The 13,349-nt window shown below is 37.2% G+C and overlaps 2 protein-coding genes across 10 annotated transcripts in view; one reads left to right on the top strand and one right to left on the bottom strand.

Moving 5' to 3' along the window:
* Positions 1–13,349, top strand: part of FILIP1L (filamin A interacting protein 1 like) — a 213,062-nt gene that overhangs the window by 186,701 nt on the left and 13,012 nt on the right. For all 8 annotated transcript variants that reach the window (XM_069785689.1, XM_069785686.1, XM_069785690.1 and 5 more), the window contains one exon: positions 3,895–6,649. In XM_069785689.1, the coding sequence (XP_069641790.1) occupies positions 3,895–6,649 (2,755 nt within the window). The remainder of the gene's footprint in view (positions 1–3,894; positions 6,650–13,349) is intronic.
* Positions 1–13,349, bottom strand: part of CMSS1 (cms1 ribosomal small subunit homolog) — a 244,484-nt gene that overhangs the window by 218,779 nt on the left and 12,356 nt on the right. The window lies entirely within an intron of this gene.

The following is a 13,349-nucleotide window of genomic DNA, read 5'->3' as shown; positions in this document are numbered from 1 at the left end:
TTGAATTACATGATCATGAAATTCAACTGGAAATGAAAACGATAAAAATATTTTATTGGATGGGGGAGTGCCTGTTCTTTTTTTAATTATTATTTTTTTAAGCCAACTTTTTTTGACCTTTGCATATTTTTGGTAAAATTGCTCTCAAATACTCTGGATACACTTCTTCAGGAAGAGAGTATTTTGGATGAAGTTAACACAAAGTATTTTTACTCTGTCACAAAAGTATGCAAAATATCACAAAGTACTATTATCAGTTACAGCACTTCTTCAATTAAACGTGTGATTTGCCTTAATTCAAATGATATACATAATCAAGCCCTGACCTGCAGAAGTCAGGTTCCCCCCAAAAAACAAGCTATTAATTTAAAAAACAAAAACAAAACCCCAAAAAACCCCAACACCAAAAACCCTAAACATTTTAGCGTCCTCTTCCATTCCTAAGCGCATGTGCACAGACACAGCTTCTGTGACCTACTGAGCCATGAAACAGGAATTCAGCAGCCAAGGAAAAATTCTTCTGCAAATATTAACGGACTCCCAGTTGACTTCTTACAATATCAATCTCAACTCTGTCCAAGAAATCATTGTCTATTCAGCACTCTTGAGGACATTTTCCATATAGGAATACATGAATAAGCATACAATTATCAAAAACAAGCGCAAAAACTTGTTTAACTACACAATGTATTAAAAAAATATACCATGCTTAATACTCCCCTTCTTTCTGTTTAGAAACACATTAAAATCCTTTAACTCACAGCTTCTGCACTATGCTCAGTAACTTACCTTCAATTGAGTGATTTTATAGAAGTATTTTTTTTAAAAGAAATAGATCTCAGGGGTTAGAAATGCTTGTATTTCTCTTTGAATCTTAAAACTGCATTTACCTTTTGAATGAAGGAAACATTTTTAAATAGCCTAAAGTCTTTTGGCATGACCAAAGAAACAGAATCTCTTGAAAATGCTTCTCAGTTTATACAATGATCCAGGTCAGATACCAGTAATTTAGGTACTTTGTTCAAATAACCCTTGCAACACAGACTTGATCAGAGGTTGGGTTATACTACGTTACTCAAGCACTCAGTTTGGGCTGGAAACTCAAGTGCTTTACTGAAGCAAGTCCTAAGCATTCCAGATACCTTGAGAAATGAAGTTATAAAAGAAAGAAAGAACAGAAGAAGATAGAAAAAAATACAAATTGTACATACACTGATGCTCACTGGAAGGACTGCTGGGATTATTCACTTTAACATTTGTTAACTTATTTTATTTTTTATGCACAGTTATCTTATGGGCATCATAAAAACTTATACAGCATCCCTGTGAAAATTACAATTGTTGGTTACCATTTGGTCTAAGAGTTTTCTTTCCAAAGCAATTTAAGGGGCATCAGTCACTGGAGCACTGTAATTTCATTGGGCCAGAGAGATACCAACTAGTTAATATGGAAGTGTTGGGTAAGAATTGATTAATTTAGGTATTAATCACCTCAGCTACATTTGCCTCACAAAAAAAAATTATAGTGAAGCAAGCTAAAATGAATCAAATGCTAATAAGCCCAAGTCTATTTTAACAGTATTAATATAAGATGTCTTAACTCCATGCACACACAAAAATTGTGTTCATTCCAAATGAAATTGTTAGTTATACTTCTGTTATGGTTTTATATCTATGGCAACAGTAAATCATCAATTAAACTTCACTACTAAAGCATTTAGAAACAAGGGTGGGGAGGGAGGAGAGATTTTTATACTAAAAAGAACTTAAACTGAAAGTAGCACAGAAAAGTGGACAGAAGTTCATACACCAACAACACAGTAAAAAGCTGCCTTTGAAGATGGTGCAGTCTTCTCCCCATTTATTTGTTCTGTCAACCAGCAGTAGTCCTTCAAGCTCATTTCGCAAACCTCTCCCTCTCCACTTATACTTTTTCATGTTTGTTTTCCCCATTATGTTAATTGACTGTTATAAAGAATCTGGAGCTGCTTTAAGTCTTTGATATCACTCTATTTATTGCTACTTCTCATTCTGTTAATTTTTCATTTAAAGCATTTCATTACATTCAGTATAGTGCAACTTATGCACTAAAATAAAAACAGTGGGGATGGTGAAGATGTTATAGAAATTTCAGTCTCATAGACTTCTATACAATATCACCATTAAATCAGACAAGTCTGATGGACAGTTGTAGAACGCCAGGTACTTCCTCTCTCTGTGCAGGGAAACTGCAATGCTGCCAAAGGGGATGCTGTTGAGGCAGCCTATTAAAGGCCCAGAAATAAATGCCTCCAGTCAGTCAACAGCTAATAAAGAGCTGTGCTGTTATCTAAGCTCTTCCTCAACTAAAAGGATGGCTGCAACAGGAACTTGTCAGTGGGAAGCTGTAAAGACTCACCATTTGGACAAGGGCATCACAATTTTGACCGGAGACAAATGCGGAACAGGAATCTTATATTTCAGCAGCAACTTCCAGAGAGTCATCATCGTATTTCAAAGGGGGGGGGGGGAATAAAAAAAAAGTAAGGGGCCTCAGCTAATGAGTACTGAATCAGTCATTTTGTGCAAGTACAGTCCTGATATGCAACTCATCTCCCTTGCATGATCTACACAACTGGATACATACCATACATATGAACAACAGTGAAACATACAAATTCTAATACTTTATTACTTCTACCTAGGACTTTTCAGATTTTTCTTTAATATCAGAATATACTTACAGTTTGGCTCTGGAAAAAATCTAATTGAAAGGAGGCAAATGTGCTGGCCACATCTAATCCTACCTTAGATCAACTCCACAAGCATCTCCCTGACAAATAGAAGTCCACAAAAGAACTTCATTATTTCAGGTATTTGGAGGTTTCTTATGATCTTACATAAACAAATGCACAACCTTATCCCAAGTCTCTAACAAATTATGTTGCATCTCAGTAAAGACTGAGTACCAATACAAGCTTGTAAAACTAATTTTGGAAAACAGTTATGAAAAACTTCAATAATGTAAAAGCAGGGTTGCACTTCGATGTATCTGCAAGTTTTGGATATTAGACCAAAACCAAGCCTAAAAGACAGCAAGACATTTGGGCTTTCCTAAGTTCAAAAGGCACAACCGGAATACCTGTTTATCTCCTGACTGCCTTTTTTTTTTTTTTTTTTTTTTTTTAATGTATGATATAAGGTCACAAGGCCTGCCTTTTCAGTGAGGACTGACTTACCTACAATGTTTAGTTTTGCTCTGATGTGCTGCTTAGAAATTGACATTAAGCAGCCTGACTAACTGCCTAGTGTGGCTACATTTCCTTCACATACTTTAACATCCATAAGGTTTAATCATAAAGCATCACAAAGCATCATAAAACATCAGGGTGGTTTATAAGTAACTTACAGTTACTAGGAGGCTTATGATGCTGTAAATCATACCTGCCCTTGAGGGCTGCACTGATTTAATTTCTCAACCACTATGATAATCACATTTCTTTTAAAACAACAAACACCACCCCCAACCCCCCCCAAACAAAAAACCACACAATAAACACCCCCCGCATGCACATACGTAGCCTCAGCAAACAGCCAAGATCAGTGTTGTTCCAGTGCAGAATACCAAAAAGTTGTGTTGCACTGATACCTGTCAAAAGCTGAAAATGTAATCGAAGATGCATAATTACTGAAGTTGTTAAGTCTAAATGATCATATTGAAGTGTCCATTACAAAAGAACTTCTGAGTAGAAAGTAAGACCTGTGGGCACTTCCCCATGATGCTACAAGGAGAGATCTGCTTGTAGTTACAGATGGATGTTCATGCACATCTGGCAGAGATGTCATAGTATTTCAAGTGTGTTTTTAAATGCCCATTAGAATGGCTACAAAACACAATATTATTTCCTCCCACAGATTGAAAAAGCTTCTTGAACAAGAAACAGCGTATCAGGCAAAAAAAGAGAAGGAAAGCAACAAGAAAATAGCTGAACTGAAAGAAGAATTGACTAAACTGAAATCCTTTGCTTTAATGGTGGTGGATGAACAGCAAAGACTCACTGAGCAGTTGAATCAACAAAGTCAAAAAATTCAAGAATTAACCACTTCTGCACAACAAGCACAAGAGAACCTGGCTTTTACTGAAGCAAAAGTTCAAGAAGAGGAACAGAGAGCCAGCAGGCTGGAGGCTGAACTTCAAGCCCAAAGCAGTAAGATTTCCCAAGACCAAGAAGCAATGATGGCCAAACTAACCAATGAAGACAGTCAGAATCGTCAGCTTCGGTTAAAATTAACTGCTCTCAGCCGACAAATTGATGAGCTGGAAGAGACCAATAAATCTTTACGAAAAGCAGAAGAAGAACTGCAAGATCTAAGGGATAAGATAAATAAGGGAGAGTGTGGGAACTCCACGCTTATGACTGAAGTAGAAGAACTACGGAAACGACTGCTGGAGATGGAAGGAAAAGATGAAGAGCTCATAAAAATGGAAGATCAGTGCAGAGAACTTAATAGAAAGTTAGAAAAAGAAGCATCACAGAGCAAGAACCTTAAAGGGGAAGTTGACAAACTCAATAAAAGAATTATGGAGCTGGAGAAATTAGAAGATGCTTTCAACAAGAGTAAACAGGAATGTTACTCCCTGAAATGCAACCTAGAAAGAGAAAAAATGTTAACAAAGCAGTTGTCCCATGAGCTGGATGGCTTAAAAGCTAGAGTTGGTGAGCTTGAAGCAATTGAAAGTAAGTTAGAAAAAACTGAGTTTACCCTTAAAGAAGATTTAACAAAGCTGAAGAGTCTAACAGTGATGCTTGTGGATGAAAGAAAAACTATGGGTGAAAAAATAAAGCAAACAGAAGAAAAGCTGCAAGCTGCAACTTCTCAGCTTCAAGTAGAACAAAATAAAGTGATGTCCGTTACAGAAAAACTAATTGAGGAAAGTAAAAAGGCACTGAAATCAAAATCTGATGCAGAGGAAAAAGTGTCTAGTGTTACAAAAGAAAGAGATGAACTGAAAAACAAACTCAAAGCAGAAGAGGAGAAAGGAAATGATCTTGTTTCCAAAGTGAATATTCTAAGAAAAAGACTTCAGTCACTGGAAGCTGTTGAAAAAGAGTTTCTTAAAAATAAACTCAAGGAGAGTAGTAAATCCACCACGTCCTTGCAGCAGGAAAACAACAAAATCAAAGAGCTTTCTCAAGAAGTTGAGAGGCTTAAGCAGAAGCTGAAAGAAATGAAGGCCATAGAAGATGATCTTATGAAAACTGAAGATGAATTTGAGTCTCTAGAACGAAGATATGTCAACGAACGGGACAGAGCCAAGCTCCTATCAGAGGAGCTGGAGGCTGTGAAAATGGAAGTGGCTAGGTATAAATTAACAGAAAAGGCAGAGTCCAATCAAGAGCAGCGCCTTTTTAAGAAGCTCAAAGAAGAGGAAGCTAAATCAAGTCATCTTTCCAGAGAGGTAGATGCACTGAAAGAGAAAATTCATGAATACATGGCAACAGAAGACCTAATCTGTCACCTCCGAGGTGATCATACAGTCTTGCAGAAGAAACTCCTTCAGCAAGAAAACAAGAACAGGGAGTTAGCAAGAGAAATGGAAAGCCTCACGAAAGAATTGGAGAGGTACAGACGCTTCAGCAAGAACTTCAGGCCCAGTCTCAATGGAAGGAGAATTTCTGACTTGCAAGTTTTTTCTAAAGAAGTCCAGACAGATCCAGCAGACAATGAGCCACCCGATTACAAAACCCTCGTGCCTTTAGAGAGAACAGTCATAAATGGGCAGCTGTATGAAGACAGTGATAATGAGGTCAAAGACAACAATGAGGAGGAACAAGCAGTGTCTTTCAAAAGCAACCCACCCATTGCAAATGCTGTGAACAAAAAATTGTGGATCCCTTGGATGAAGTCCAAAGAGAGCCACCCTCAAAATGGAAAGATTCATACAAAGCAAAATGGAAACTGTGCACAGACTGGAGACCTCGTGCTAAGCCATACACCTGGCCAACCTCTTCACATAAAAGTAACTCCAGACCATGGACAGAACACAGCAACACTTGAAATAACTAGTCCTACCACTGAAAGTCCTCACTCCTACACAAGCACAGCAGTTATACCCAACTGTGGTACTCCAAAGCAAAGAATAACCATTATTCAAAATGCCTCCTTAACACCTGTAAAATCAAAAACAGCAGAAGGCTACATGAGCCCAGAGCAAGTAATTTCTCCTATTACTATGGCTACTTTTGCAAGATCACAAACCCCTGAATCATGTGGTTCTTTAACTCCTGAAAGAACAATGTCCCCTTTGGCTTTACCAGGTTCAAGTCCTCAGGAACAAATACTCTGCTCGGAGCCTCTGGAAATGGGAGCCAAGCATGCCATTTTTAGAGTATCCCCAGATAGGCAATCATCATGGCAATTTCAGAGATCTAACAGTACGGGATCAAGCGTAATAACTACTGAGGACAACAAAATCCACATCCATTTAGGAAGTCCTTACATCCAAGCTCTCACTAGTTCCAAGCCCATCAGCCCTTGTAATCCAGTGCAAGACAACAGAACTCCAGCACTAGCTAATGGCCTACCCAGTAAGCCCACCAATAAAATCACCAGCAGTATTACTATCACACCAACAGCCACTCCTCTCCCACGGCAATCACAAATTACAGTAAGTAATGTCTATAACTGACCCCCATCCATGCTGACACCCTTACCAGCAACCCATCCTGTTTTTCATCCCAGCAAGAATTATTTGGAACAGCCTCTTTACTTTGGGAGAGATCTGTGCATGAACTATACAACAGTATATGGAACTAACGTTAAGTTTTGCCTGCTTAGTGTTATCAAGTGTGCACTTACTGTATATCTTCTCATTGAAATACAGTTATGTAAAACATTTAGTCTTGCACTTGTATAAATGCATCTTTATGTATTTCCATTTTCAGAATAACTCACATTACTTTTGACTGCAACTTACCTTGGTAAAATATTTTAACATTACAAAACCAGTAAATAATTGATTATTTTTATCATTGCTTGCAGAATACTTTTGTTCGTTACGTGTTTTGTATTTTTTTGCATGTATGGTAGAACTTGAATTAAGCCATAATATTGCTTGCTAACTTCAGGTAAGACTTGATTCATTATCTTCCCTGCTATTTCCCCAACTCCTCCTAGCCCTCTCATTTCACTTAATTATTGGTATATCACACACAAATACTCAGAATATTATGTACTGTATCTCACTACAAATTTATGATGCATACATGTATGTTCCAGAGCACAACCACAACTTTTCCTCCACGTTTTTTGTTTTGTTTTGGGGTTTTTTTTTTACACTGTTTGGTTAAAACTCTTTTTAAACGCTCCTGTAAAACTTTCCTGTAAGTGAACTGAATTCACAAGCTTGTATCACAAAATGATTCTCCCCAAACAAGCCAAGTGTTTTTTTTCCAATACAATAGAAAAACTGCTATCATTTAGGTATGCTGTAAAACAGTAAACAGCAACACTTACATTTTTAAAGGATAACTCAGAATAATGGATTCACACATAATATTCAAATTTCATCTAAGCTCCTAGCCATCAGTTCAGCATATAATATACATCACACAGGTATACTGAAGAAGAAACAAGATTAGCAAACTATGGCATACCTTCATATTTTTCATATAATAGGCAGAGAAGCCTTGACAGAAAGATTAAGAAGTAGTACTAGACCAACTCTCCAAACATGTAGGCCTCTAGGACTAGGATAAATAGGAGTACCATACAGAATGGACAAAACAGGTTAAGATATTTCAATGATGGATACAGTATTAGTGCCTAAGAAAAGGACAGAAATGTAAGCAATTCTGTCCTTTACACATGTGCCAAGCAGTCAGTCTTAACCTCCCAGAAAATACTGGTAGTAGTGGACTAACGTGACCCTGAATGTGAATCAGCCCAAAAGACCTGGAATGCACTTTCAAATGTCTCTTTTTCTCAAAAGCTGTAAACTGCAAATGTAAATTGGAACATTGCTTCTTATTTTAAAAAGTTAAATGCCCATGTATCTTATGCTCTTGGGAGTGGGATTATTTTTTTTAAAAATTCAAGCTCCTTCTCAACCAGGAAGCTTGCAAGTAAGCAAGAAGTTCTTATTCACTAAACCCTTATCTTTATTCAGCTTACATTATCTAGAGAAAAAAAAAACCAAAAACTTTCTGCAGTATAACTTAGCAACTAATTCAGCAAAAGACTTTGGTGCATGCTTTCACATAACAAGGGACTTTTACTATTTTAAGTCCTTTTGATGGACAAGAATCGAAATGATTACAACTGTAGGTAATAACTGATTTTAGAAAGAACATTTTCTATTGAAATGCAAAGCCCACAACCCATACACAGTTTTTCTCAGTAAAATTAACAATGGGAAGAAGAACATTAAATTATAAGGTATGTGGTAGAAATGGATATAACAGATGTATTACAGTTGAGCAGTAGCAATTTTAAAATGTGGACCTGCACAACCCTAGCTTAATGTCATGCATAACCTGATACAGCATCTCCTGAAGTTACTGGGCTTCATAAGAGGTCACTCCTACTTGTGTTGTCTCAGTTTATCTCCAATGACTGTAAAAGTGAAATCTAACTAAGATCTGGGTCATAAGTACCTAGTCTTATTCTGCAAAGCAAACTTTGACTCCCACCAACTTCAGCAAAAGTTACTGATCAAGACAGCAGCCAGCAGTCAGGCAAGTCAAGATTATAGTAATTTTAGATTGTGTTAATTATATGAACAAGTTAATTAACTACATTCAGGTTACACAGTCTTAACCGCAGGGCTCATTCAAAATAAAAAAGCAGTCCATTCCAAACACATTCTCTGCACTTCTAGAATTTGGGATACTGCATATCCTGCTGATCCATACCCAAGATCTCTGCAGGGACAAATTACAAGAAAAAAAGAAAAAAACAAACCCAAAACAAAACAAAACAAAAGAACAAAATAAACCCCACACCTTCGTTTCATACCTGGGTTCCAAAATACACAGAAAATGTGTTGACCATTAACCACCTGGCCATCTATTACAACATCTTATAAAAGAAAAGCATAAATCCGGACATAGCAATAAGCACACTTAGTCCTTTGGACAACTACCAAGCTATTATGAATAAGGGCATTCAGAGTTTAAAGCTAAGTTTTGAACACAAAACCTAGGTGAGAGTTCACACTAGTTACAAGTTTAATTATTAAATAGGACAGTACTGCTGTTCACATCTTAATCCTTACACTCATGATGGTTTACCAGTAACTGTCCAATTGACAAAAGACAAAGGAAGCACCCACTCATGACCATTAACTCCTAAGTAAGAAGCAGCAATCACCACTGCCTGTAAATGAACTTGCCACTTTTCCTAAAAACACACCTTGATTAAGGGATAATGTTTACATTCCCCTGCTGATGAAACAATATGTCTAGATCTTCACTGACTTCACAGTGGAATTTTTGTCATTCATCTCAACAGACGAAAAATCAAGTAATTATTTTGCCTGAAGATAAGGTTTGCAGAATAAAACAGGTTCATCCTGTTCAAATTCCCAAGATCTATTTCAAACCGCACAGCAGAGAACATAAACACCTGGATGTATTTGTTGAGAGCTGAAACTTATTTCTGTTCAAACAGTTAAGTTAGCTGTAATTTTATCATAAAATAACAAATAGGAAGCATAGTTTAAGGACTCAAATTACCTATTTACAAATTAACCTCAAGTTATTCAGATCACCACTCCATATTTCAGATTATTTCCATTTTGCTGAGTGGGAATATTCACCCACTTCCTTGGCAGACAAAGAGAAAACAGCAGAGCAAGGAGAAAATTAAATGAGTTGTCTGCAACTTGATTTAAACACTCTGAACAAAAACATTTACCATAATTATATTAAAAATCAACCAAGTAAGGCAGCTTTTCTAGGAATTTCAAGCATTCTATAAATGGTAAGTATTGCTGTTAATTTGGAGGCTGAGACACTTTTGTTTTCAGCATTTGCCTAAAAGCCTAAAATCTGATAGGTATGTAATGATTCAATTAAATGTTAAAGGGAAATGTGGTCACAAAGTAAGTAGCATGTATCAGAGGGATTAAACTGTGAAAGAGAACGTAAAAGCAGTTTTCAGCAGATCATAATATCAATGCGTCTCTTTTCCAAAACTCTTAGAAAGCATCTCCTCTGAAGTCTAAAAATCTACCCTTTCCCCTGGATGTTAAGTCCCCACGGAAAAAAGGGAGAATTAACTGATAAAAAATGGCAGTAGTTATCAGCCTTCCTTCATCTTTTCAGTTTTATTTCAGTGAGTGAGCAAAGGAACACAAGCAAGGGCAGCACAAACAGTTTGGTGCTCAGCATTTTTAAGTCATTCTTTTCATGTGATTAAATATTTCAGAAGAAATATTTGTAATTTTTGTCCTTACAGGGAGGATGGATGAGGGGAGGGAGGGAAAAGGAGAAAGAAAAAAAAGAGAATAAGAAGCAATAATGGTATTCTGAGAGCAAAGTGTCTATCCATCAACTGAGAGGTAGTATTTCAAGTTATTTAAAAACTTCCCTCAAGTAGCTAATTAAGAAATAGAATTGACAAAAATTAAAGGAGCAGCCAGCTAATCTTCCTGATCCCCCCTCATTTGGGGACAGAATGTAAGGCTATAATAAGAAGAAAGACCTGTATGTAAACATCTCATGGAAGGCTTAAGAAGTCATGCTCCCCGCACTGGGGAAAAAATAATCAGAAACAGAGTTGTACAGCACCACTTTCTGATTGAGATTGAATGGATGCTGCAGGGTTAGGTGATGGAAATGGAGAAACCATCTGCAGGATGACTTTGTCCCTAGGAAACAGATAGAGACAGGCAAAACAAAAACTGACAACTGCCTAATCTCCAGGCTTAAGCAAAGATTACCAAAACATTATGTTACCAAGAAACAGAAGAGAAAAAGATCTTATGGTTCAAGTAGAGCACGAGTGCGTGTATAAAGACATTTTAAAATTAACACCAAGTACTGTAAGTGGGAAATTGATAAAAAAAAAAAAAGACCAACCTTAAAAATGTAAGCAGCATGAAGTGTTTGCACAAACCTGCAGTCAGTAGCCCCAAGATGCAGCTGACTAGCACACCACTCAATGACCCACCATATTGTGGGCACCCAGAAAGCCTCAAGTATCAGACCTGTCAACTGAACATGATTCTCCTCTGACCACTAAGCAAAGTACTCTTGGGAAACTGATTTTGAGTACGAAAGGAAAGACCTCTTATCAATGACTCTCTATTTGCCAAGCAAAGGCCTGATATCACACAATCTTCATACAGGGATGGACAAAAGAAGCTCCCTCCCCTTTCTTACCCCTACCACATCCCATATCACAAAACACTGCCCTTACAGTTATGCTGTCATCTCTGTTCAGGAGGGCAGCACAGAGAGCCAGGTCAAGAAACTAACCTGGATTTTTAAAAACAAACAAACAAACAAAAATAAACAAACAAAAAAACCAAAACACACACCACACTCCACAAGTCTTTATTAAAAAAACAGGATCCATTTCACAGCACAGCTCTACAAAAGAGCTACATCAGCATAACTGAAGGAGCAAGCAAAAAGGATGAGCACTTTATGCTGCAATCACTGCCAAAGCCCTGGTCCCATCACCTTAGATGCTACCATTATTGTCTGAAGAGATACAATCTAGCATGCAAATACATCACAAAGCACTCCAAATATACAACAAACATTCATCAGTCCCATTAACATCCTTCTGGGGTAGTAAAAAATTACTCCTCTTTTAGGAGAGAAGCTAATTGACTTGTGCAAAATCACAGCAAGGCAGCTTCAATTGTGATTAGAATCTAGCATTTCTTATCCTTGATTGCCTCACACTCAAGCCATTATAGGTCATGTTTTATCCCGTAGAAACATCAATCTTGGCTGGACAAAAGGTAAAGTTTTTTTTAAAAATATCATTTATATATATATATATATATATAAACATTTTTAATATATATTTAAAATAGAACTCTGATTAACACACCTTTAAATGTGGCCTTCACAGAGGAAAACAGCCTGCTCCCAGCCAGGAAAAAAAACCCATGATGGTAAAAGCAGAGAGTTCTTTTTCCTTCTCCATGCAGAACACATTTGAGCCCAACCTGGTTACCCCTGTATGCTTCTTCAACATATATATTAATTAATATGGGAAAAATATAATCAAAGCTTTTGAACAAACCATATTGATACTGAAGACGTTTTCATGTTAAAACGTGCGCATAGGTATGAGTGCAGTTCCACAGATCTTTAAAAACTGCATACTTAGAAATGCCCAAACACATATATCCCTACCTGCCCACAATCTGTACAGAATAATAGCCACTGCCAAGAATCATACTCAACAAATGGCAGTGCAGCTTTAAACGAAGTGAATTGATGATCTCACACAGATTTGTAAAATAATGTATTATATAAAAACACTAACAGTTAAGCACCAGCAGAAGACTTTAAGTGCCGGCACTACCCTCTCCTGGACAGAATTAACATTGCAGTGTGTTTGGTATCGTTTAAAAGGGCCATACTCCTACTGTTCTTAGGGACCCTAAAGCGCCCTAACAAGGTGCCCGAGATCCCTCCTCGTTTCAAGGGACAAAGGGAAGAAAACTAACAGCAAGCAACTGTTCATTTCAGAGAACAGCCAGCAGCATGGCGATATTGATCAACCAGTCCCAGGTAAATCCCTGTCCTAGGGGAGTTGACCCACAACATAACCTTTCCCTGCATCTTGTCGATTATCTGTTAAAAATGAGTCTTTAAACTATCTTATGTTTGAAAGATTATCACATTTCCCAGTGAAGACATGTCCCAAGAAAAGCAAGGCACATAACAGAATTTTAGCAATTAGGAATACAACTTCTGCCTCCAACTCTGTCCAACTGTGCTTCTTTTCCCTACCACCAGAAAGTAGATTTAAACCTAGTGTTCAGGAAATAAGACCACAGTGACACATTTGGGTACATGACTGCAAATCATGTCACATATATGGAAATTATTTCTAATATTAATATAGATTTTTCTGTCAAATAGGTCATATTATTGAAATCAAGAGTGCTGTAATATGCCAAATATCAGCAGAACAGTAGAAATCACAGAAGACAGAGCTTAGAAGGGAGCTCAGGACATTTTCCAGCCTATGCCCTTACTACAACTTGACTTAAACCCTTCCAAACAAATGCCTGGTTGATCCTGTTCTAAAAAGCTTCTGCAATGACAATTACACAGTTACCCCAGGAATCTATAACAGACTGGACTTCAAAAACCATCTTCTCTGCAACAGACTTTCAC

The sequence above is a fragment of the Haliaeetus albicilla genome, chromosome 6, assembly GCF_947461875.1.
Source record: "Haliaeetus albicilla chromosome 6, bHalAlb1.1, whole genome shotgun sequence".
Taxonomy (NCBI): Eukaryota; Metazoa; Chordata; class Aves; order Accipitriformes; family Accipitridae; genus Haliaeetus; species Haliaeetus albicilla.
This window is presented reverse-complemented; position numbering and strand designations above follow the sequence as displayed.